The sequence below is a fragment of the Coturnix japonica genome, chromosome 4 (genome assembly GCF_054131305.1).
Source record: "Coturnix japonica strain WE chromosome 4, WE-NBRP24, whole genome shotgun sequence".
Classification (NCBI taxonomy): Eukaryota; Metazoa; Chordata; class Aves; order Galliformes; family Phasianidae; genus Coturnix; species Coturnix japonica.
This window is the reverse complement of record NC_140666.1, coordinates 66,624,471-66,652,050: the sequence shown is the minus strand read 5'-3', so window position 1 is coordinate 66,652,050 and position 27,580 is coordinate 66,624,471. Positions and strand designations below refer to the sequence as shown.

The following is a 27,580-nucleotide window of genomic DNA, read 5'->3' as shown; positions in this document are numbered from 1 at the left end:
GCAGAGTAATTGTGGATCAGCCTGCAGTGCAAAATTTACTTTGTATAACAGAGGGTGCTAAGTAATGTATTTAAATAACAGACAACAATAAGAATGAAGAAAATGGCATGAAGAATGGAGCATAACAAATACTGCTGCAGATCCACTGGCAGCAATAGGCCAGAGAAGGGAGGAGATACTTCCTTTTTACTTCTGACCAGATGCTTTAACATCTCAGTAGTGCTCATGTCCTGAGCATTTTTTTTTTCCTACCTGTGTAGAGGCGGATGTAGTTTCTTGGCCATTTAAAGCTGATATAAATGAGATCTGGGACCAAAATGTTGCCTCCTTCCTCTGCTTTCCATCCCCACCTATGTACTCCCATTCCTGCCTTTGTTCTTCCACAGAAGTTCACAAGGCCACACAATAACTTGGATCAGGAATCACCGGGGCTGAAAACTAATCTGCTAACAAACAAACAAAAAAACAAATCAACTCTGTCTCCAAAAACTTGCACCATTTTTCAGTGAACTCATTTTCCTGCTCCAGCTCAGCACTTGGCAGCATGAACGCTGCAGAAGCACAAAGGCAGGAATGGGAAGGATGCAGTCTTTGATTTACCACTATTACTAATCTTCCAAGTCAATGGACTCTGAAGAAACAGAGCACGTCAATTTTGGGGTGACTTATAGGCCATTTCTTCACTTTCCTGCTCCTCCAGCTAATATTAGCCAAGAAAGCATGTGAATTTGCAACAGTAAAACTACTCTGGAATAGGTTTATCAGTTAAGATCTTCTTTAACAACTTCTGTTCACTGGTAAAGTGATCTACTTATCCCCACAACACTGTCTTAGACTTCACGCTGTTTTGGAAACATATCTTTCCTCATTCTATCACGAAAGGTTTCTTGATGGACATAGGGATATAAGATTCTCCTTTCTCTTCCCTCCTTATCTAAGCTAGCATCTCTCCTGCTGTTACAAAATCTATCTCCATATGACAGTGGTCTTCAGAATATATTAGGATGTAATTCAATAGACTGTCATTGTGTTTCCTTTTTGCTTAAAGATACTTGTTTAATAATTTTAATTAATCTGCACATCTATCCTTGACTTTCTAGTTCATTTTATGTCCTCATACAGAAGTAGTCATTAAACGGTGTCATTCCTTCAAAACCCTGTAATTTTGTAATCTATTAGGTTTCTCAAAGAGCCATACTTAAATAAAGCACAGAATATCATATCTTACAGGAATGCTCACCATCATTATGGTATTTATTGTAGGAGTAACAAAATAAGTATCTGTTGATATTGTGAAAGCCTCTGTCATTAAATACATAAACATATGCCTCTGTTTCAGGTCAACATCTTTCAAGATTAAGCAGCCTGATTTCATACCAGGTGCTTCCACTATTATCTCCTCTCACCCACAGATGGGACCAGGAAGTGTCTTGGCTGCAGGTCAGGCAGATACCTGTGCAAAAACACATGTGCACTGGTGTGCCATTTTCAGCTGCCAGATCTGGCCTTATCATCAAAGTTCATTCAGCAGAAATAACAATTTCTAATCTGTGCTGAAGGGAGGAGTATATAAATACCCAGGCAGGCTTTTAGTAAGAGAAGCCTGAAGAAATATTAGGCAAGAGGGGTAATTCTGTCTAGTGAGCTGAAGTAGTTGGTACTCATTAAAGGAAATATTTTAAAGGAGAAGTCAAAATCTGGTTATGTGAAAGAAAACAAAAGTAGCAGAAATAATAAACAGGGGAAAATGCACAGCTGCATTTGCTCAATTACTTTTGAGCACACATTTGACAACCTGATAGGATTTTTAGTAAATTTTGGTGTGAAGTGTTCTAATTCTTCCTGGAATTATGAGGTAAAATTCAGAGAAAAACAGAGAATTAATAATAGCACGATAGTGAAAATAAAAACATATATTACCAAAAGAGTTTTTGAGAACAGAAACTGCACAGCAGTGAGGAAAACAGATAAATAAGATAGCCATAGTTGCAATAGGAAGAGTGGGTGGGTTTGGGAACAGGCATTTGGTAACTTAGAGATGTTGGATGCAAATGAATAGAGTTGACTCCAAGTTCTAGGAGGCAAACCTCACAATGGGGAAGCAGAGGAGCCTTTGTAGGAGTGTCTCTGCCTCTTCACTCAGTAAGGGGCACTGACAGTATCAGCTTTGTAAGTTAACTGATTGAACAGGTGTATGAGGTGAACAAGCTTCTTACACAGAAGATCCAAAAACCAAGTCCTTGCTCTCTACTGCCCCAGTTATTTGTGTTTTGTGTGCATTCTTTTCTCATATGAAACCTCTAAAGACAAATAATAATACCAGGATTCAAGTAATATTGCACTGCAACTTATAACATCTCATTTCTTCTATTTGTGCTAAAATTATCAAATATAGTAAATAGATTTGCAGTCATGCATTGGCCATTTCTAGGCACCTCCAAAATCAGAAGCATGTCTCAGTACCATTGTAAAGAATTTTTGAGGTTTCAGTATTCTTCACTTCTTTCTCCCCATAGCAATGATACAGGAAAGGCATCCTGCATTCTTTAAATAGGCTATTTAATTTATGAGCAATTCAATATGAACATGGCATGCAGGTATGAGTTTTCTGATCGACTTCCAATTGACTAAATTACTAAATGTCTTTAAAAAATGCAGAAAGGCTTAAATAATAATAAAAAAGAAGACAGACAGTGGTGTCTGTTAGTACTTCTCAAACTGATCAGTGAGGCTAGGATGTGTGAGAGAATGCAGCTGCTGACTGACATTCAAGTGACTGCAAGGAAGGTTTGCTGGAGGGTGTCAACAAGACCAAAAGGAAGTTGAGTGATGAAATGCAGAAACGTGGGAAGGTGATTACAGTGTAAGCCTAATAGAGAGCTCTGTATGAGGAGAGAAATGTCACAGAAGAAACTGGAATGAGGGTCTTTTGTTTTTTCAGTCCCACACATGAAGAACACACACAGAAGGTGTTTCAAAATAGCTTAAATATTCAGCATCCTGACATAAAGAAAGGCCCCTAGAGCACAGGTCTTTGTAAAGCTATTAATTTTTCTTGTAAGGCATTGTGAAGAATAAAAGTATATCTTGTAAGTCCTGTGATAGTGTAGGTAGGGTCAAATCTGGTCAAAATAAGAGCATGGTGAAAAGAGGATCTCCTCATGAGAAGCAGCTGAAGAGCTGGGGTTGTTTAGTCTGGAAAAGAGGAGGACATTATTGTGGTGACAATATTGCTCTTTACAACTACCTAACTACCAACTACAACTACCTCTGGTGAGGTGGGGTTGGTCTTTTCTCCCATTTAACTGGCAATAGGACTGGAAGAAATGGCTTCAAGTTGCACCAGGGGAGATTAAGTTTAGATGTACTTAGTTTAGGAAGTACTTATCCAAGGGAGTGGTCAGGTGCTGGAACAGGCTGTCTGGGGAGGTGATGGAATCATCAGCTGTGGAGGTATTCAAGAAACGTTCAGATGTACTGAGGGACATGGTTTATTGGAAAATAGTGGTAATATGTGGACGGTTGATCTGGATGATCTTGGAGGTCTTTTCCAACCTTGGTGCTTCTTTGAATCTGTAATTCCATTTTATGATTCATACAGTTACAGCTGAGGAGTGTTCTGGCATTTCTTTCAGATTAGGCAAACCTCTGCCTACACTATGGAAAACAATAGTATTACAGCTAAACACATGACCAGTATATAGTGTGATTTGGCTCAGCCTGTTTTCAGAGAAATATATTAAAATTTCTGGAAAGCATTCAGATTTTCCAAGCACTAATTTCAAGAAGATCATGCACTAGTCATATAATCATATGTTTAACCTACAGGAGAGTGCAGTTTCTCTGAAAGAAAAGAAAAGAAAAGAAAAGAAAAGAAAAGAAAAGAAAAGAAAAGAAAAGAAAAGAAAAGAAAAGAAAAGAAAAGAAAAGAAAAGAAAAGAAAAGAAAAGAAAAGAAAAGAAATCACCTTACCATACACCTATATAAACTGACACCTTGAGCATCCATTCTGACCTTTTTAAAACCTTTTAAAAGTGTTTGGTAAATCACATTGAAAAAACCTTTTCTAACTTGTTCTTTCCATAAGAATCCAAATCACTGAAAATGATGTTATGCACTTGTAGTTTCTGTAACAAATAAAGATATTGAATATTTACTGTAGTTAGAAGGTTGATACTCATGCAAAATCTGTAATTTTTTAAACTTTTCTGACCATTTCAGAATATTTCGGATTACGTCTGTTCTTTTTGTACTCATAGCCTGTTCTTTACTATACAGTACAATGGGCAGCAAATGGAAAGAACTCCTATAAAATGTTGAGACTGTCTGAAGAAATCAACCCTTCTAAGAAGATGCTCTTCATGCAGTTTGATCAAGAAGAAAATTTCTTTTATTTTCACTGTTTTATCATGAACTTCCATGATCTGATTGGGTGCTGTTCTGGACTGGCTGCAGGCTGTAAAGGATATGAATTCTTCGATACATGAAAACTACCTTATGTTACAAATATATTGGGAAGGGTGAAGGCTGACCATTCACAGAGACCAAGGAAAACGTTACTTTCAGAAACTGTTTAAATCTACTAAAACAAAATTTTTATAAAATTATCATATTTTTATAGAGGAGAGATTTAAAATGCAGAAGCATTTTTGCCTTAGAAGACAAGAAGCTAACTAAGTAAATCAGTTTTTCTTCCCAGGCTGAGGCATCTTTGCCTAGATCTCCTCATCGTGTTTAGAAAAAGCTGCCCATGAAGCAGTCATTTACAATCCCAAGGGTATGGAATATTTTTTTCTTGTTGAGGAATGTGACATTCTTTGCAAAGTAGAAACAAATGGTGCAGATTCATCTGCTTAATATGGGCTGGGAATCTGAAGGGAGTCTGAGAATGTCTCAAATGCCAGTGCATTTTAGAAATATATTTTTAGTGCAAGCTGAGGGGTGCTTGTTGTGTTTTGTTGTGTGATACTGGTAGTGTGATGGTATCATGACGTAGTCTAGGTTAATTCTAAACTTGGAATTCTTTTGGTTTGTTTTCCGCATTCACTTGCTTCCTTCCTCAGCAAAGCTATTTCCTTCCAAACTGTGTTTAAATTAGTATAGGCCAGCCAGAGCACAGTCTGGGCTGGTTATCAGCAGGCCTCACAACTGGAACGAGTGTCTCTAGATTTCCTTATCCACCTCCCCAGCAGTTACTGTCATCAAAGCAACTGATCCTAGGACACAGATGAATAGTTGCTCTTAGAATAGAAGTCTGCAGCAAGGTCAATGGTGTTCAAAACAATCTGACCAACAGCAGGAAATTCCCTCCAAGATTGCTAAATCTTGTTTACAAGAGATGTCTTTCTGCAGGATATACCCGACCCAACACTCTGCTAAGAATGTCATGTGACATGGCACATTTTCATGGGTAGTCTCAGAAAGCAGATAGGATGAAGTCCTGGCAAAAGTCCCACTTACTTCAATGCAACAGAGTTTCACACAAAGTGTTTCATTAGAGAAAGGGGAAAAAAAAATTCAGTATTGAAAATCAGTCCTGTCAGGTGTTGTCGAGGCTGACAGATGTGCAGAAGCAGAAGGTGGCTTACAAAGTTTCCCTTCATGAGAATGGGTTGTAGCTAAACCACACTGGGCAAACAGATATAAAATAAATCCTGAACTAAACTGTCTTGGAATAATATTCCCTGGAGAAGGCTGAGTGAGGACTAGAGCTCAGGAGCAGCCACATCCCACTACTCAGGCTTTTGTAGGAAGGCCAGCACAATGGTTAATCACTCATTTGTTGTTGGAAAGAAATTACTTATTTACAAGTTATGAGCCCAACAAACCTGGAGGATACCTCTGTCAAAAGCCTTCCGGAAGTAATTATGGTTCAGAAAGTCATTATTTGGTCATGACTATTTTACAAATTAAAACAAAGGCAAAAATCAACATATGATTTATCAGTTATACATAACCACTCTATACTATATACTGGCAATAATTTTCACTTACAAAAAAAGGAATTATGTTTTGAGACAGCGAATAAAACCTTTTATTGCTTTTATTTTCTATACATTCAGTACATAGAATCATATTTCATCTCTCCAAAATTTAATCAATAGTTCTGAATTCCCACAGCTCAGTCACCTACTTTTCGCGTTCTCAAGAGCCACTGAAATGCCTAGAAGACAGCAGACAGGCATGTTCTCTATAAAACCACCAACACACACCTTAAGAAGTCATAAATGCTTAACACACTTTTCTCATTGCCTGAATTTTTAAAGGCCTATATGTTCACATCCATTTAATGTAGGCGTTACAGCTCTAAATGTTAGTGTGACAGTGTAAAATGCTCTAAATGTTAGTGCGAGCATTTTAGTTAGTTATAATGTTAGTGGTTAGTCTAAATGTACAGCTCTAAATGTTAGTGCGACAGAATAAAACATAGTCAAATTCTTCTCTGCCATAACCACTGCATATACTCAATGTTTGGTTTATGTTCTCAGCAAAAAGCCTGTAAGAAAAGGATAGAAAAGGATTGAGGTTCAATGAATCAAGTGGAAAGAGGACCACGGGTGATGGACTGCTAAGCTGATACTTTTTCACAACTCTTTCTCAAAACATTCACACAATTACCAAATTTATAAGTACATGGCTTAGGATCCTCATTAGATTTGATTCTTGTTTTGCATCTACATCAGTATCATAACAAGAAAGGAAATCTCTAGAACAGGAGTTCCCAAGCTGTGCCCTAAGTGCCAACACAGGAATTCAAACTCTTTAGAGTACCATTCAAGTTCTACCCCAGAAAGCTGCACACATCTTGCACACATGGCTCTGCAGGATGGTTTTAGGAAAAATCAACTTGGTGGCATTTGCACCAAGAGTAGAGTCCTACTCTATCATGAACATGTGGCTTTCTTTTTATTTGGAATATCAAAAGACATAAGATAGTATTTATATATTACAGCTTGCATCTAACAGAAGAGTTGTGAGTTGCCAAAGGTCAGTCTGACTTCACCTTTTGTTTCTCATTTATGATTACATTGCTCTCCAGCACATACTGCTAATCTGTCATGGAGATTAGCAGTCTAAATTGCATAAAAAACGATGATATCAAAAGCCTCATGACAAGAATATCTTGCTATTTGTTAGTTTAAGGACAAAATGTCCACTGGTGCCATTTTCTGAATTTAAACAAGAATAATCATTTTTGAAGGAAAAAAAAAAAAAGCAGATTACAGCAATATTATGGATTTAATGAAATACTCATTATATATCTGAAAAGAAACAGCTTGGGTGAAATAGATTGTTAAGTGTATACTTTCAACATAGAGATGACCAATTTACTTCATTTCATGCCTTCAATTTCTGGACTGATTCTGCCAACAAATTTAATTTCACTGGTTATGATCAGTGTTTACATGTAGGGCATTCACAAATTTATTTGTAGGACAAGTTTTGTGCTTGTAATAAATTACCCTAAATTTTATATTCAGATTCACATAGCCATGCCCTTCTGTACTCATTAAAAGACATAGATAAAATAAGGTACAGTTAGAGACACTGCTTGCAAAATGTAAGCTTTCATACTTGCAGCTTCAATTCTTGAATCGTGTTGTGAGGAATAGATCCTGCAAGAATTAGTTTTCCTTTAGGAAGGTCTTTGGCTGATATTTCTGTCTTTGGAAGGAAAATTCAACTTGATGTATACACAATTACTCTGCTAACCAAAGTCAGCATTAATTGAATGATTGCAATTTTCTTGAATGTATGAAACAATGCATATATGAACAAAAGAGAGCAAAATAAACAAATGGGCATTCTTCATGCATCTATTTCCCTTGAACATTTTAACATGTGTTTATGCTATTTCTGGGCTGTCCACAGGTTGTAGTTATGGCAGACAATATGTAACATTTGCTATTGGTTCAAGCCTTTAGCTTGTCTCCTGTACTTTGTCACTGAATTGGATGACCTGACCTTCATAAATAAGAACGAATAAGGATATCTTTCAAACAAGGACAGGGTGGAGAACACTTTGGGGAGTGATATGAACAAGAGGAAACAAGGAGACCTATTTAAAGTCACTGCTTGTCCTCTATATTTGAAGAAATATATTAGGTTACAAACAGAAACACTAGAATTAAAATTATCTGTTTTCCTTCCTGAGTAGAAAGAAAGGTTTCTTGACATGTTTTACATAGAGATTTATTTTTCTCAAGATATGAAGATTTTTCCTGTATTCTGAGAAAGAAATGTTTTGTTGTTGTTGTTGTTTTTGTTTTGTGAGTGCTGCAGTTATTCAGAAATAAATACAATGCACAGCCTCACCATGAGATCCTGAAGCAGTGCTGACTCAGAGATGTGCAGCATTTCACCATCCTGTATGTACTGCTGAACCCATCATTTCGACTGCAGCAGGCACAGGGTGATACCAGCATAAGGCACTGAGCACCATCATTAATCACAAATGTGCAGAGCTATGTGAAAATATGTAGCACTTTTCTTTGCATTTCATTTACTGCCTCAGTTTTGTATACCAGATGGGAGGTGAGGAAAGCATTCAAAGTAATCCTGTTATTGTCCTCTCAGGCACACTTTTGTTTAATGCATTGTGAGCTGAGCTGCTCTCTCATTTCCCATCACTGCTCATTCCTATCATTGCTCATTAAAACCAGAAATGGTCTTACAGTTCTGATGGGCTACTCAGTCAAAGGCATGCAGCCACTTTCAGTACTAAGAGATTTGCCCACAGAATATCTTCTGGTACCTTGCCTAGTAACCAGCCTGTTACCTTATGGCAGACTGTGCTAATGGCATATGGGCAGTAAGTGCTGAGGGAAAGATTCCTCCTGTGCTTGAAACATCTGCTCACTCTTGTTTCTCCCTGTTGATACCCATGGCAGTGCTGTATCTATCTAGACAGATATATGAGACCCTGATTTCTTAGCTTTTCAAAACTTGTTGGAAGAAAAGTTGGAAGAAAAAAAAAAGTCAGTGTTTAAATTGGATGTTTTGATTACAGACAGCAGAAATTAATCATTTGGTCCCAGTTAATGATGATCTCACCAAATGATAATTTCATTTATTTATTTCTAACTGCACAAAAATTATATCCTTTACAATTTAGTTTTCTTTTTTAAAAGTGAGAGCAAGAGCAAGCCTACTGTTGTAATAGCAGATCCACTCCTGGGCTTGTTTGTAGCTGGGCACAATTGTGAAACACACCAGCTTTTGGTGTTATTTTGAAGGAAAGCTAACTCTAGTGCAGTACTATCTGATCTTTTTATTTACATCTAGTATAGGCAGATAAGGAGCATTGCATCTCTCAACATCCTGGTTAAACTTAGACACAGTTTATATCAATCAGACTGGTAACTGCATGTTAAAAGCCTTTAAATGTTTTTAGACAAAGGCTGAAAACTGAAGTCAGCATTTATTAGAAAAATAATACTAGTAGCAAAAAGCTTGATTGTTGTTAACCAGACAGCATAATCGTGCATTCGATATAAAGAAAACAGATGTGCAGACACTGCTCAAGGAAACGGGGCACCTTTGATCTGCTGCCTTCTGCTGCTCACTCACAAAGGACAGTTGCTTCCATTAATGAGGCTTTTCTAGTTTATTAGGTTCACTGATTTCATGTGCCCAGAGCAGGAGAGAAATAGCAGTACTCCATAAGAAACCACTTTGATATCTTGTAAATAGAGCCATAAAGCACTCAAGTCACTTAATGCCATAAGTAGAACACATTTGTAAATAGCTGGTATGAATGCTTGGTGGTATTTAAAGCCTGTGAATGATGAGATGGAACAAAGGTAATGAGTTGTTTGATGAGCTGATATTTGTTTATCTGTAAGGAATGAACTCAGGTGAAAGAAGAAAGAAAGAACTCTTCTGAATTAGTCCAGGTTCATCAGAATAATTCTGCAGAAAACTAAGCTTAATTCTACCTAAGTCTGTATGATTTAAATAATTATAAAAGATCAGAAAAGATGGTTAAATGATGATGTCTTATTTGAAGAAGTCAGGAAGTTCCTATACACTCCTAGTACACTTAACAGTATAGCATGCATTTACCTCACCTGGTTATACAATTCAAGAACTATACTGTTTGCACACAGTGCCTCATTTTTGTGAGAGTCCCAACATGCACAAAAAATGCTTTTTGGAGAAAAAAAGTGGCTAAAACCAGAATTCAGAAAGAAGTTTGCAGAGCTTTAAAGGCCAGTTTCTCATGTGTGTTATTTACTGCAGCAGATGGTAAGAAACTATGAACAGGTGTGCCAAAAACAGGTAAGATAAAACTAATTTGCATTGCTGTTTACCTAATTTGTTAGCTACTGCTGAAATACTGTATTTAGATTTTCAGTTTTATTGTTAAATCATATGGCTTTACAAAAATTAAGAATTTAAAAAGTGAGCTCTTTTCATTGTCCTCCAATAAATGCCAGACTTTGCCAATTTGTCAATGTGCCTTGCGTACCTGCGCATGCAGTTTTAGGCTTCTCCCCTTAATTTCCCTCTATATTCCCATGTACCTGTCTGCTAAATACACACACAGTTTGTATGTTTGTTTATTAACCTCTAGTGACATTTCATTTTGCTATAATTTCTCTAACACAGCAGAAATGTCTAAAGCACGCCTTTAGTTCAAATTAATTCACAAGAGGCAAAGAGAATATATAAGTCAAGAAACTGATCTTAAATCTCCAGGAAGTTCATTGTGTTGACACATCATAACAGAATTCAGACTTGATCTTCAACGCTGCTCTACTTTTTTATGCAAGATTGTTTCCCACCCTTAATTTCTCATTTTTTACTCACAACCAGTAGAATGTGAGTGTACGCATTTGGGTCTAAGAAATTCAGTGCTCTACATTTAGTTTGTAGAGTAAACCAGGAAAACTCCACCTTCAAAAAGATGTAAACCAAAAAATCAGAGCTAAGTTTCCTTTTGCTGCTAGCTCAGCAAAACTATGGATGGCTAGGCAGGCCTCACAGTTGCTCTCTCTTTCTGAAAGCAAACACCCTGTCCAAAGTGTGGTGGTTAGCAGCGTGTCTCTGCCCACTGCTACCACTGCAGAACTTGATACCACCTTGGGCAAGGTGGTTTCTAGAGCAACATGGAGTTTTACTGATATTTATATCATCCCACTGAAGTTAAAGGGACATCAAATGAGATTAATTTTACCAAGGCAAGTGAGAATAATGTCAGAAAACTTTCATTATCATAAACTCACACATAAATATGCATATATAACATGAAAAACTTCTCAGAATTAGCTTGTGTAACTGCCACTGACTAAAGATTGAGTTAGAGAGAGGTATTAAGAAAATTTCCTCTACCCCCATCCAAGACCATGCTCAGAAACTGCACCTCCACAGGGAGCTGGGAGAACTTTCCTTAGACAACATTACTGCGCATACGTGTTACTGAAAAGCAGGAAGAAAGAAGATCCTGCAGTCCTACGTGAGCAGCATGGTGACTACAAGTAAGGCTTTTCTGAAAAGGGCAGTTTGATGTTAGCTTTAGAAGTCAAAACTGCTGGCTGCACAGATTTTTCTCGTATGCCTTTCCACGGACAGCTGCATATCAAAGTTGGGATTATTTTTTCTGTGCACATATGCAGAATACTGGAACAGCAGCAGAAAAACACATGGAGCTTCAAACATGAAAGGATGTTCTATTTTTGATTCTGAAACAGAGACAAGAAGAACTTCTCATGCACTTCCTAACTTTATTATCTCTTTACCAATGAACATTTGGTGCAACTCCACTAAAATGATGCTCTCTTTCCTGAAAATTTCAGTTCATTCAGTACGGCACACGGCACAATCCAGACTGTGTGTGAGAGAAAAAGAAAAATATTGTGGAGCAAGACATATCTGCAACACCCAATACAATATTAGGATGCTTGGTGTTCTCACCCTCAGTTCAATTGTGAATTATACTAGTATCTCCTTATTTTTGAAGAAAATTATATGATTGAAATTTTTGTCTTGTTTATTGTGTTAATCCTATTTTCTGCCTACTATAATTCACCAGTTTCAGGCACTCATTGTCCTATATCCATAAAATTGCTACCTTGGTATAATGTATCAGGCCTTTGCATAGAAAAAAATGTATCTAGTAAACAAAGTCAACACTGGAAAGAGAGGAGAAAAAATAAGTGGGAATACTTTCTGGTTAAGAATTAGTTCCAGTACACTACTTTGGTTTGGTCAGAAGCAAGGTTTACAGAGTCACCTGTATTCCTCTATGACCATAGTTTTTTGAGAGGTTGCAAATGCTTCATGAGAATTGTTTTGAAAAGTTTTGGTTAAATGCAAGCATATATCTTACACAGACAGATGAGTTTTCAGTGTAGAAATTTTATTTTCTTTATCCTTTCTCTGAGTCAGTCCTTGGTCTTATGTTGTTGTTCTGCCTTCCTTCACAAAGCTGTGCTGGGGCACCTTCCTTCTAAAGCATCAAGCTTTTGCAACAGCACAGCCATTTTTCATGATGAAGACATTTAATACACAGTAAGAGACAATGATGGCAATTAAAAACCTGAAATTTGCAAATACAGTTTTATGGGATTTCCTGTAAGAGTGATCACAAGTTTTCTCACTTTCTGCTTCAAGAGCAAGTGCCATAAAGTGTGTGTTTTCATTTTGCTTTTAAATTAATTATATGCCAGTGTTCACACAAATGCATAGAAAATGAGAACAAATCCACATGGACACTTAATTTCTGTTCCCTAATGTATGGGAGAAGACAAAAACCAGTGCTGCTGATGATTTACAAATGCAGAAAGAATTGAAACAGAAGATGAAGCACTTACTGGGTGTAAAATGTAGGCTGATCTTCAAGAACAGGAATAAATTTGTTCTGGCTTCATGAAACAATTCCTGTTTGGTTTTGTTTGTTTGTTTGTTTGTTTGCTTGCTTTTCTATTTTACTCCTATTTCTCCTGAATAATATCTTATTATAGTGCTCCATGCTTTCTACTAAGCATTTAAGATGAAACTAGAGGATAAGTATTCTAGTCTAATCTGCTTTGAAAATACAGGAAGATATCAGTGGAAACTGATATACTCCCACAGGCACTTAGACAGATATCTCTGCTTCCCTTTGTTCCCATCTAAGCCCTTTTAATTCAATGAACTGTGACCAGTAAAACAAGTAAGAGAAAAATAATAATAGAGAAGTACAAGATGTGCAGTATACCCATACAAGTACAATGTATTAAATGCCATTGTTGATAGCATTTTTACAAAGATAATCTGCTTAAAAATACTTTTTTTCAAGATAGATTTTCCTGCTGGTGATTCTTACATCTTGCTGACAATACACTGCAAAGTGTAAAATATTTCTCCCATTCAGGAAGTTATCTTTGCTCATTTCTATGAATCCTCTTTCCTCAAATAAGTAAGTCCTCATCCATAGCACTGTCATTGCATGCAGAGCCGCATTAGAGGTTGCTCAGCACCTGTTCCAGACACTGCACAAAGACAGGGCTGTTGCCAGTCCTTGTCTTGAATAATTTTATGCCTAATGCTGTGAATAGGCTGCTGGCAGAAAACAAAAATGATAGGAATGAAATGGTGCAAAGCACCAAGAACAAGAGGAGCAATGGAGTGAATGATCTTAAATGCATGGGGCAGAGAAGAGTTAAATCCCTGTGGAGATTTCCCCAGGTGGTGGATACTGAAACCTCATGTTTGAAATTACATCTTGCTGTGGTAGCTCCAAAGAAATGGAACCAGATGTGATCATCATTACCCATCAGGCCACCATGGTAAGCTAATTTTGCCAAATAGCCCAAATATACACAAAGCTGTAATGACCTTTAATTCCTAACAGCTTCAATACATCTTATTAAAAGCAGTGGTGGGCTCAGGGATCAGAAACTACCGGTTTCAACTTTCAAATGGGCTGTCTGAGGATGCTAACCCCAGTGACATTAAAATATAAGATGACTTATAAGTAAAATAAGTATTATAAATAGTACCAATTAAAATATGGAAAACTATAAACTTATGTAAAGAGAATTAGAGCTTCTTGTTAATCATTTTTGCTTTTTATAGTTCAAGGAAAAAATGGTGAAGGGAGATTGTTGTTATTTCTGTATTTAAACACAGAGATCTGATGGAATGATAGTGTGAACAATACAGGAATTCAGATGATGGGATACCAGGAAAAGAATTAGATTTAATGGTCACCCATAAACTTCACAGTGACAGTTCAGTGCAAGGGTACAAGTTACAAGCTTTTTATGTAGGCCTGTTGAATTATTTCTACTTCTCATGGTAGTTGCACAGGCTACGAAATGTGAACTATCTTTTTATTGATTTCTGAAATCTCATGAAAACGCCTATCTTGTTCAGAAACAGAACCATGCATATACTTTGTGACACTTCTTTCTTATAGACACTAAGGAAATTTTCTTTTGTAATGAGAAAGAGAAGATATTTAATGTTTTTCTATGTCAAGTTGCAGATCAAACCTTTAAAGCACACAGATGACAAAATATGGTCATAACAAATGGAACAGATTTTACCAAGTACTTTCAAAGAAATCAAATTGAGAAGTGGCTTCAAGTTCTCTTTAAACTGCCATGACTGGGAAATAAGCCAAGGAGTCTGTGTTTCTATAATACTTGTGCTGATGCCAGTTATAAATATTTGTGCAGTCCTGCTTGAAATATCTCAGTGCTTGCTTGAGGGTCCCAGCTGACCACGGAAAATTTTATCTCCCAATGAACAAAATACTTTAAAAAAATCAGATTATAAAAGCTATTACTGGTGTATAAAGATTCAGAAAACAGATATCTGAACTCTTTAAACAAAAATCAAATATACAGATTTCTCAAAAAATGTGCAAGTCATTGTGTGAGTTTTTAGGACATTTAAAATGCAGAAGGCTAAAGTTGATTATAATTATCTTTCTGGCATTAGGAAAGTAACCACAGTTGTTCCATTAAATCTGAGAGGCAAAAAGATGAACTTGCAGTCCACCAATGAATAGCTCTCAGTGGACTCTGGACTGACCTCCAAATTAAATCTAAAGGCAAAGGCAGAAGCATCAGTAGAGAACCTTAAAAGTTCCAACAACAGGATTACTTTTGCTTAAGAATACGTCTTATTGCATTCACTTCAACTTATTTTCAAAACCAAAAGTCTGATCAACAGAGCATACATATATTTGTGTAAGCTTATTGTATATACTAGTATGTATTATATATGACAATATATATTAGACTGGGGAAAAAAATCACACAGAAAAATTACCTTCCCTTTCTGTATCAATACAACTTTAAGAAAAATCTCTACAAGACTGAATGTCAGGACTTTATCAATAGTGTAAATCTCACTGGGTTCTTAGGTTTCTAAAATATGTGGTGTATAGCTGTAAAGAACTAAAACCTCATTATGTCAATTCAGCAAATTTGTAAAGCACAAAAACAAACAAGTTCATTAATGTAAATGCCTGATTGCAATCTGGTTCCTTCTGGTTCTGCAGAAAAAGAGACTGTTAGGAACAAGTTCACAGTTTTTCTTCTTCAGATTTGTTACATGAATCTCAATTACTGCCTTACTGGTCAGAAGCAGATGACAAAATAGTGTTCTGCCTTACATCTGCAATTGACTCAAAATCTCTGTCAGAGGCTTCTTTACTGTTTCTGAAACCAGAAAACTTTCATTTGAGTCTGTTCCCTATTCCTTTCCACAAGACCACTCAAAATTCTTCATGTTTTTTGTTGTTCTGGTTGTTTGTTTGTTTTCAAATTACTGATTACTCTTCAACAACTTAGTTGAGGGTAAAACAAATCACTCCCTGTCACCATGCTCAGGAAAAAAAGATGTTTTTATTTGAAAATCATCGTGCTACCTAGCCACTTTAGAACATAGTTGTGTATACCAGGACTCAGTGGGGTCCAACTCTGGTGCTCAACAGAAACCAGAAATATTTACTGAATATTTATCAGCAGCAACATCATGGCAGATGAATCTCACATGTTTGAAGCTGTACTTTATCATATTTTAATGAAAAAATTCAGGATGAACAGAAGGAGGCATGGCTTGAGCTGTTATATTACAGCAAACACAATGTATCAGGAAGCTGTGTGCATGTCAGAGGGCAAAGTGTTTGATAAATTATAGATATGCAGAGTAAATGAAGACTGAGGCCAGGTTTCTTTTGCAAATACTTCACACTCATGTCTCTGTCCCCTCTGAACAATGACTGCAAAGATGTGCAAATAGCATAGAATGGCACAGGTGTGTAGAAGAAAACACATCAAGTAAAAATGATGACTGGAGAAAACTCCTTGACCTAGCCTTTCAAAGTGAAACTCTCTTTCACAAATAACAAGGATTCAGTTGCCCTGAAGAACATCTGATTAATGAAGCAAGTAAAAGCCAAAAGGAGTATATCGTACATTTAATGTTATACAAAGTATACACTGGGTGACAAAAATTTCCACTCTCCTCAGTCCTACAGACCAGAGCTGATTCAATGCCTGCAGATTTTCTGCTGTGATTGGCAGCAACATGCAATGATATGTGCCAAACCCTTCTTGTCTGTGGCTTACCAAGGCAGGCCAGTTGTTACTTCAGCATGGGTGGCGGGTACTTGGCCTCCTCAGGGTAGCTGCCGATGTTCAGCTTCAGAGCATCAAGTAGCAAGAATAATATGTCACAAACTCTGAAAGGATGCTGTGACATTTTGACATGAGCTTCTCAGATAGTGACTAGAAGGCTTTTGGAGCACCCTCTGAGTGAAAGAGACAACCTAAGCTAAACATATGGAGTATGGGGTTGATTCTCTTACCTGCTCTGCCAAATGAAGCTGCACTGGTACCCAACAGAGACTTTAAAAAGTGAAAGCATAAAAGAAACACAGAATGTAGATTTTCCTTAGTCTCTATACATTTTCACTGGGTAAGTTCCTTCAAAGGTATGTGCAAAACTCTCATCCCTTCCTGTATGAAACTACAAAATATAAAATGCTCTAGTTTATATTACACTGCTATTCAAAAGCTTCAACAGTGGATGGGCTCTATACCATTATCATGCAGGAGAACATTAGATGCAACTGAAGTCAAACCGCATGAGAGATAAGGAGTGAAGAAGTAGGATAAGCTCAGAAAAGTAATATCTTGCAGCCTGTATGCATGTTTGCTGCCACCTTTTAACATATTACATTGCAAATTCCTTCTCAGATCTTACTACCAACTACTGCTAGTCTAGCATATTTTCTGCTAACTAACGGTCTAGGTGCTTTGTTCATTCCATTCTGGATGTTTGATTTAACATTTGGAAGCAGAATCTGCCTAAACATTCCTCTCCCATTATTTTTAATAGAGGCCTTTGTGTAAGACTGACACAGGTATGTGCACATTGAGCACACTCAAACACAGCCATAATTCAAAAACAAGCTATACTTGCTAAATGAACTTCTCACACTCTGGAGATACTGACACCAACAAGCAGTCTCCAGGAGATGTTTGCTGCATAGGGAGAATTTGGCCCATTTTTTCTCTATTCTTACTAGAGCCCCAGTCAAAATGATAAACTGGGCACTTGGTGGAACTTGAGGACTGGCAAGTTCTCTGCCTGTGCTGATCTGAGTAACCATGGCATGTTTCATGTAAATAATACATACATTTTTATAGGTTCTGAATTTATCTCCTCCCACTGAGACCTGGCACTGATTGTTTCACAGATTATATTCCCTTCAAAACAGGACTTTTATGATCTTGCTTTCTTACACACTGCTGAATATGCTGCAAAGTTTAATGCATAATAGTGTCAATCAATGTGCTTTGATACATCTCTCACTTTCACCCCTTCCACCAGTCTTGAACTGTGCAGCTACATAAAATGCAAAATGTATGTTTAGTCACAAGTTTTATAAATCTGATTCAGCCTCTTAATGAGATGTGGAAACAGGAAAGCTGTTCTGCCAGCAAGAAGTCAAGTTTTTCAGCGGGAAAAAGCTGATGGAACTAACCTTTGAAAATTGTCGAAATTCTTGAAAGTGGAATTCCATCATATAAAATTAGCAAGCATATAAAACATTTATTGCCATAGAGATGCTATACAGATGGTTGGATGTGTACTTTTTTTGTACTCTTTTTATTGACAGCATTTCAATACTACTGCAATAGTGGCATTCCTTCTGACTAATATATATTCTCTACATGGCAATTAGGTTTGGGCATGACTGTAAATGCAAAGTTCAGGAGGTTGCTGTTAATATTATCTTATGTTCTTATTTCCTGTTGTCTTCATAGCTTAACATGTTTACTGCTAAATTGGAACATAATTAGCAAATCATATAGCTCATTTTTTACTGAAAATAGCAACTCGGCAAAATGCTTCCTATCGTCTGGGGCTGACCTTCCCACAGGCTGCATATCCTGGAACAGCACATGGTAATAAGAGAAATCAGTTACCTTGGGTCTCTGCCAAGCACTAATTTCATTTCTCTGGCTGCTCCCCTCCTTTCTAGCTCTTCTCCCTGCTCTCCCCCCAGTAACGCTCACATATGTGAGTTGGAGTCAAGAAGTTGCAGTTGGTAAACAAAACAAAGACAAAACTGCTAAGAAGTTAATGAAAACATCAGTAAGTCATGGCATCTGGATCTCATCATTCCCCTCTGACGTCAGGAAGATGTCCAGATGCTAACAGAACTGGAGCAGTTGAAATATTTTTTGAGCAAGGCTCTTCCAAACAGTCAGATGCAAAGCAGTTCAGCACTTTCAGCAGTTTTTAAAGAATGTTTCAAAAGTATAACGACCTTTCAGATGTGCAAAATGTCTGCCTTGTGCTGAAATCAGAGTTTGGGGAGCTGTGTCTGGGACTCAGAAGCCCCACTTTTGGAAGCTGGAAAGCAGGCGGCTGTTTGATTGTCTATCACCAGAAGTCACTTCTAGCAGGGGACACAGTGCTTGTCACATAGCACACAGTGTTTAACAGAAGAGCTTAACAGTATCCACGGTGATGAATTATGGAACAGGGCCCTGAGAGAGCAAGTCATAATTTTCATCTTTCTCACTCATTTTTAATCCCTGTCTGACAATCTATACCTCATGCAAGCCTTGCACGCTGAAAGGTATAAATGATGAGGCTGATCTACTAACAGGTGGCTGCCAGGTGTATTGCTTTTTGCTGTCCCCTCATGTTCAAGCAGACTGCTAACATTTTCCATATTTGGATACTCCTTCTTTGCTTACGGAGCAATATTGCTGCTCAGTTCCTCTCAGTCATGTTTTGTGGGCTGCTAAGGCTGTGTTTTCTGCTCCTTGGTCAGTGCTTATAGAGAATTCACTAGAAGTTCCTGTGAAAGTAGTAAGGTTATTTCTAAAAATTCCTAATTGCTGAAGTGTCCTGGGACTGAATTCTTCCCTTACACATCCCTAACGTCTCAAGCACAGGACAGGATACAGAGTTGCTGTCTGTCCACAGCCGTCCTAGAAATAGCAAAGAGGATTGTGGAAAAGCAGAATGCTGAGAAAGGGTTTATTTCCACAATCCCCTCCAGCTGTTGCAACTTTAATGCAAGAGGATCTTGTAGCAACCACTTTCGCAATAAGCTTAGCATACTGTATACTTTTTATTGTAAACTTGGACAAAATAGTGCCGCTGTCGCATTCTGATTCCAGAAATGACAGTGGAAGTCCATGAAATAAATGTTTTCAGTTTCACTCATGGAAGTGAAACGTGAAAGTCAAAAAAAACCCTCTTTCTGATTGCTCAGTCTGCCACTACTGTAACTGAATTATGCCATAAGGAAACATTCATTAAAAATACAAAACAATAGACAAATGTATGCTATATATTAAGGTTAATATTTCTGATTATATTTCCATGTCTTTATATGAAAGATCAGAGAATCAGAGAATCACCAAGGTTGGAAAAAACCTAAAAGATCATCCAGTCTAACCATTCACCTATTACCAATAGCTCCCACTAAACCATGTCCCTCAGTACAACATCCAATCGTTCCTTGATGTAAAGATGTAAAGAATCATAAATGACATCAATGAAACTGATATTTTCTCCGAAACTTGCTTATACTACACACTTGTTATACAATTCCATGGATAACAACAACATTTTTGAGTACTATCAAAAGGAGGAAATTTTACCATGATAAAAATTACTTAACCATTTAATCAAATATTTGCTGTGTTTTGCACTGAATGCGCTATGCCTATTATTATAAAAATGACTTCTTCTGTTGTGACTCCTGTATGTTCACTTTCTGTAAATTACAGCCTATTTACAAGAAATCACATTGATATTCAATCATTGCCTATTTCCCGGTGAGTGGCAGTTTTGAATATTAATACAATAACCCCAACAAAACATCAGATCTATAGGAAGTTATTCAGATTAAGTATCAGTCTTTTCCTAAAAACGTTCATATAGCCATAGTATCTTATCTAAGGCTACATCAAGTGGTCTCAGGTTTTGCAGTGTATAAATCTTCTACAAGTTTATTTCACCTACACACACTGTAAATCAGTTTCTCCATTCTTAGAACAAAACAAACACTTAAGGCAGTAATTTGTCTTCTCCATGAGTAGCAATTTTACAGGTACATGAAATGTAGTGCAGAAATTTTTTCTTCAGTCTGGGGTTTTAATAGGTTCCCTCAGATGAACCCTCCTTTATTTATTTCCTTTACATTATATATACATCTGCAAATCTACATATCTATTTCCATATAACTGTGAACACATATCTATCTATATCTATCTCTCTCTATATATATACACATATATATGTGTGTAAATCTGGAAGTATAAACAATAGTTGGGAATTTGTTAAGAATGTTGGAAGTTCTATTCTCATAGATTTTGCAACCCAGAAAACGGTGTATTTTAAGGTATAACAGTTAACATGAAAGTATAAATGAAAGCAGTAGGTACTGAACAAATGTAAGTACAGAAATACTTGTAATGAAGAGCAAATTATGTAATGGAGAGAAAGAGAAGATAGTGTATCAGGTGATGCCAATGCACGTAAACAAGATGCGCATAGAATGCTATGGCCAGTAACAGGAAAAACGATGTAATGATATAATGCTAAGCAATTATCATAAATTAAAAAATGAAAGGCCAGCTCAAAGGAGCCTGCCAACAAGATCTTCATAAGTAGACTCAAAAGTAAGCCAGTCTTTATTAAATGCATGAAGCTCAGATGAAAGCTGTCTGATTGCCTTCTGAAAGGAATCTAAATGGAGCATAATTTATTGGAATTACTTTTCTGCAGTCCCAGAGTTCTCTTTACATCCATGTCTTTAGCAAGAACTTGAAAGGACATATATAATCTTTCCAGATGATTAAAACTCTCTTAAAGTAGGGAATGAGAAGAGAAGCAGTCTGTAACAGACCTTTGCAAATGATTGATTTTACATTCTTCTGGCATTTAACACAAAACAAAACAAAGAGAAAGAAGAATGACAAAACCTCATTTCATATTTACTTTAGTCTAAAATGAAAATATTCTAGAGAATAAAAAGTTGAAAACTGAAATTAACTCTGAGGTTAATGACAAACTATAGGCTTTCATTGAACTTTAAGAAAAAAATGACATTAAAAGAATAAATGGTAAATAGCTAAATAAGTAATTTCAAATAGAAAAGTTGCAGGCTTACTTTTAAAAATGTCAAGTAAGTGATTTTTTAGGGGGACTTTGATTGACTAAACTAATGCAGCAAATCCGGCAATAATTCATGACAATATTTTTGTCTGTAACATTAGATATTTCAGAAGACAACTTAGCTTTCTCATCAAGAAAAGTATAGAAATAATCGGTTGTACTCAGCAGCTGATTGTGGTTGCTAAAAAAATGCTAGTGAAAAGGCAAAAAACCCATTATGATAGGCATAATAGGTCTTAGTAAAGTGCGGACCTACAATCTACCATGCAGATAATTCAGCCAACAGTAGAGGCACTGGCAGAAGTCTGACTACAACATTTTGAAGCTATGTATGATCCTGAGATGAGAGCTCTGGGGAAGCCCACCCAATGCTGCTTTCCTCCTTGTACATCCAGCCCTGGTCTGTACTGGGAGGTCTGTCTAATAAATGAACCAGTGTGCTTCTCTTCCCTGCTGAGAATGTGGTCTGACATTATGAAGGGGAATAAGCTGCATTTGGAATTCCCAAGGACATGTTTCTATTTCTCACATAAGTAGTAACAGGAAATGCTGTGATTTTTGTATCACCCATTCAGAGATCCTAGCAACTTGAGTCTTGTTCTGTCTTCTTATTCATTGCTGCTTATTTCTTTGCCCCAAATTATATCCCATCTCTATTGGGCATGTTTTATGTCCCTGCAATTAAAATGCTTCCATTGTATTTAGTGATTTATTTAACATTCATTTTCCACATTTTAATATCACCAGACATGACTGTAAACATGTGTATAGATTCTTGTCTGCTCAAACTAAGAGAGAGAACAAAAGACACCAAGTGGGAAACCATGAACTGCCATTAAAAGATTGACCATGATGTGACCACACTGAACTGCAACTTACTGTTGCTCAGGAGAGGTATTTTGCATGCTACTCCACTACACTTTACATTTATGCATGTGTTCTTGGTTGGCCCTGTGTTGCTGAGCCAGAGGCCATTTTGCCACCTAAAGAGAGGAACATGCAGCTTCTCAGCCATTATATTAGGGCTCAGGGCCAATGTGAGAGTGTTGCACTTCATTACTCCATACTGGTCATGGTGGGACAGCATGCAGAGAGGACTTGAAAAGACAGTCACTGATCATTTGCATTCCTTTATCACATCAGCTCAAAACCAAGAGATCTTCAGCTACAGTCTTCTGGTTTCATGCAACATTAATAGCCTTTTGAATATTTTTTGTCCAATTATAATGTTCTTCCATTTTGTTGTTCAGACTACATGATCTAATGGAAAAAAAGACATATAAGAAAAATTTTGATGATGTTTTTTCCAGAGTACATGTAGAGACTAGATGTCTCTATATAGATAATCAAACAGCCTGTTTGATGATTATATCAGAGTATATTGCATGATTTGCTATCATTCTGTGCAGACTAACAGCTTGTTTTTAAAGGCAAAACATTTTTTAAAATTATTTTTACTTGAATATTCTACAAAGAATGCATACTTCACATTTTATTATTTCTTCTGCTCATATCGAGTTCTTTATTTGAAGGTGTGTCCTGATAAAACAAATTGCTGATCTAAGTGGATTTCTTAATTCAGAGTCATGACACTTTGCCATTTTTTGGCTGTCAGCATTTTAAACTGCTGATATTCTGGAGAGTAAACAGAACAGCAACATGGTTTATTGCTGTTTTGTTTCCCTTCCTGAATCTCTGTTGTTTATGAAGTATTTTCAGGAATACACCCTGATATCTGCACTCTAATTGCCTACTGCACTGCTTATTGGGTGTTCAGCAAGATTTTCTGACTTTCTGACTAACAGCAGCCCAAATACACTAAGGGCCTGACAACCCTACATCACTGGCAGAGTCTGGAAAATGGAACTGTCACTACTCTAAGAGTCCTCTAACATCTAGGCCTTGTTTTGATAAAAACTGTGACGGCTCATAACCATCTGCCAAGCAGAATAAAAACATGCCAACCCTTATCAGCACAGTTAAGGAGGCTAAAGGGTTCATGTTCACTCCTCGTTTCTAGGAATGTGACAGTCTCAAGAAATATAATTAGCTGTTGTCTATCCCCCAAATACTGAAGGTTAAATATATATGTTTATCAAGGACTTTTATACCATGATAAAACGTATGCATTTCCATATATGGGTCACACATAGTGGGTCCAAATTACATATCATTGTATTCTTTTGTATGTGAGCCAACGAGAGGTAAACAAATTTATAGAAGACAGTTGGTGGTAGTAGTTGTCTTCTGTGGACATAGGCCAGAGGCGTGTGGAATCCATTTATGTCAATGCCATCCTGAACTTAATCATAAATTTAAAATGTTTATTTCAAAGCACTCACATAAACATCTCAAGCAGGTGGAATGGAAGCACATACCAGGGCAAACAAGTGTCCAGCTGACCAGGCAACACACAGATTGATCAAGAGCTCAAGTGCCCCTACAAGCTTCCCTTTTATATTTCTGTGACATTCATGCCTTCTTATAAAGACTTTCTTCTCATTCCACTGAAGGTTCAGCAGCATCCCAAACATAAGGGCCTGTGCTATGACTGCTGCTCCATGTCCTGCCTGCAGTCTTTGAACTACCAAAGAGAACCATTTTTTAACTTTAACACATTTCTGAGATACAACACATCTGCCCAGTCCAGTTTGTCATGGAAGAGGTTAATGTCTGGCACTTTCACAGCACTTGCACCTTGGTGATGAACTGCAGAGCACTGAAGTAAATGGGTTGTCCTCATCTCTGACACATGTCCATGAAGTCTTACTGTAAGAGCACGAGGCCTTACTGTCAGAGCAGCAAAGCGGAGGTCCTCAGTCCAGCAAAGTCATTATCCCCAATTGGGAACAAAAAGCACCATGCCATTAGCACACTGCGCAGAACAAATGCCATTGTTTCACAGCATGTTACTGACCCTGTTTCACTTTATTGGTTATGGCCACTAACTCTCTAACTACCTCCTGTGACCGTTTCTGTAATCAGCACACCATCACCAGCACCTGTGACATACTGAGCTGCTCTCATTCCTCCTAAACATAAAGCGCAAGAGGATGATGTAAAAGTTGAGTTTACATTTGTGAGCCACAAAATCTGCTCTCGGTCATCTCATCCTGATCTTATAATTGCTCACATTTCTCCTCCCTCCTCCCCCGCTGTAAGTACACAAACAAACCACAGCAGTCCCTCTGGCAGGTCACACCCATTGTGCAGCTCCACTGCCCTGCTCAGAATCCTCCCAATGCCATGACAATAAAAGTAACAGCCCCAGCAGTGTGAATGAGAAGCAGTTGATCTAACAGACAGACAACAACAGCAGAGGAAATCAAACGAGTTAAATTATCCTCTCCTCCAGCCCTCTGCTATAGTTTGCCTCAGGCTTTTGGGTCAAAATAAAAACGTGAACTGTGACAATGTAGTTGGTGCTTAATTTCTGTCTCAGAAGCCTGTCTCTGGCGTATCTGAAGCTCACTTGGAGCTTGCAGCACTAGCAGCCCTGCCAGAGGAAATACCAGCCATGGCTCAGTGCGTGGCCCCGCTACTCTGACTGACACACTGCTTGGCTCGGGAATGGAACGCGCTGAGGTACAGCACAGTCTCAGAGCGCTGTCTCTGACCTAGCAGCAAAATAAAATCCTTCGGCATTCTTCAGGTCTGGGGACTGCAACAGCAGACCCATATTCTTTTCTTTTAGCTGCTCTTTATCTTGCCTAGATAGAGCAGTGCACACAGCTTTCACTGTAGGCGTAGCACGGAGTCAACATGACACAGAAGCAAAACACTGGAGAAATACTTAGAAGCGACACCAATTCATTATGCAAATTATACAGCTAATTACCATTATTGATTACAGTCCCTTGTGAATCTTAAAGCATGCTTATTTCAATGCCCTTCTCACCTGCAAGACGTCTGTCTCGTGTGTTTTTCCAGATAACATCCAAGGCTCTAGCAGTGGAGTCCCTGATATGATCACTGAATGATCTTCTCAGAGGGGCTTTCGCGGGGTGATTCATAATGCAGATCGATCACTCAGCCGCAGGTGAACAGCTGCAGCTTGGCCCCAGGAGAAAGGGCATCCTTTGCCCTGGGCTCTGTCTGAATTTCTCTCCAACAGGCAGGCAGGTTACTTCATGGAATTTGTCGTCAGCCCTACAGAGCTTTCCCTTGAAGAGTCAGGCATTGCAGTTCTCACTGCGGATGCAGGAAAGCTTAGACTGCAGCCAGCCTACTGGAAAGCTGCCAAAATCTTACATCTGGAACAGTTTACAAATGAGCTAACGATACAGTCATTTAGATTTGGAGCTTTATTTGTGGATATCTATAGGATTCTAGCTTCCTGTTTAATCAAATAACTTACTGGACACATACTTGCATGCTCATTTATTAGGATAATATTTCTCTGCTTAACTGATATTTCAGGTAATCTTTCATGTTTTGACATGAAAAAGGTAAATTATAGGAAAGAGCTACAGTTATGTTAAATATCTGTGGTTCGGGTATGTTATATTTTATTCACATTTTTCCAGCATATCACCCTATTTGTGGCACAAAATTGGGCCTGATTCTGATTATGTAGCTAGCACTTTATGCAGTAATGAAGGGACAGAAATTAAAATCCAGAGGAAAAGCGTGAAGGCAAAAAGGAAGAGGGAACTAGGCATCTGCATCTCTGTCAAAGATAAGATCCTGTTTGTAAGTTTATGCATGTAAATCAGATCAACAGTTACAGTGAAAAGCCATTTGCCCTTGCTTATTTTGACCTTTTTAATTGATTACTGTCCTGTGACTTCCCTGAGGGAAGAAGAAAGGAATAAGAGGGTAGATGAGATTCTTTTTTTCCTTCCTAATATGTATGAGATGCCTGTCCTAACATGTGAAGAGGTGAGAGATCCCACCCTGAAAACCTAATTCCATTTGACATCAATGAGAGAAAGGACTGTAGAATAAAGTTGTCCTCATGTTAATTCAAGGTGGAGTCCTTTATTTTTACAGCAGCAACTGCATTTTAAAGTTGGATACCATTATTTTCTTGCAAAGGACCATGTTTTCATTAAATTGATTGATTAACTTCTCACAAGGTTGGCAAACACAGATTAAAGTTCAGAATAGCGAGTTCCAGCCTGTGGATTTACATTCCCTATCAACTCATTCTTAATAACAAAAGTATTTTTCTTCTAATTCTGTAATAGGTAATTTATTTCACATTTTCTTACTTATTGCAGCTTTTCCTGTGCCTTCTCAATTCCTTGTGTTTTTGCTAGTTCTCATTTCCTCTAAGACAAATAATGATCTCATTTTGCAAGTGCAAAGACTGCACATGATTTGAAACAATGTAACTGAGGGAAGAACCCTCTCACCATCTGATCAATGCAGATCATAATTTCTTCCCATCTAGGCCTTTGTTTTTCATCTTTGCAGAGTATCTGCAAACATTAATGTCACAAGCACATCTTTGAACAAAACCAATAGTATTGAGGGATCTTCAGAGTTTGCAATTACTTTCTCCATTATACCCCTCCTACTTTTCAAGGCCTAATGGGAAAGAAGCAGCCAACTCTCTGGAGAAATTAAAACTCTTGAAATACATTTTTCTTTTTCTTTTTTTTTTTTTTTTCCCCTATCTGTTGCTACTTCAAATGCTAATGGATAGTCTAAGAATTTAATTATACGTCAGAAAATTCTAATGAACCATATACATGAAAACAATTAGATATAAACAGGCTAAAGTTATAGGTAGAAAATAAAAGGGCATTCATTTTAGAGAAGGGTAGACTGATAGATATAGCAGGGAAAATAGCTAAAATGATATTTGTACAATAAAACAAGGAAATTTGAGATGCATGACAGTCATTATGGCCATAAAATAAGCTGAGAGATTGCTGTACAATATGAAAGCCTAAAATGGCTTTTAAATTTTGTTAGAAGGATGCAT

The 27,580-nt window shown here is 37.4% G+C and overlaps 1 protein-coding gene across 9 annotated transcripts in view; it reads right to left on the bottom strand.

The window, feature by feature from the left end:
* DLC1 (DLC1 Rho GTPase activating protein) overlaps nt 1-27,580 on the bottom strand; it is a 223,602-nt gene that overhangs the window by 69,905 nt on the left and 126,117 nt on the right. Inside the window, exon 1 of one of the 9 annotated variants that reach the window (XM_015862303.3) lies at nt 25,547-27,050. The exons of the other annotated variants lie outside the window; for them this stretch is intronic. Within the exon in view, the coding sequence (XP_015717789.1) occupies nt 25,547-25,661 (115 nt within the window). The 5' untranslated portion in view covers nt 25,662-27,050. Of the gene's footprint in view, nt 1-25,546; nt 27,051-27,580 lie in introns of those variants that run through there. 9 annotated transcript variants of the gene reach the window in all.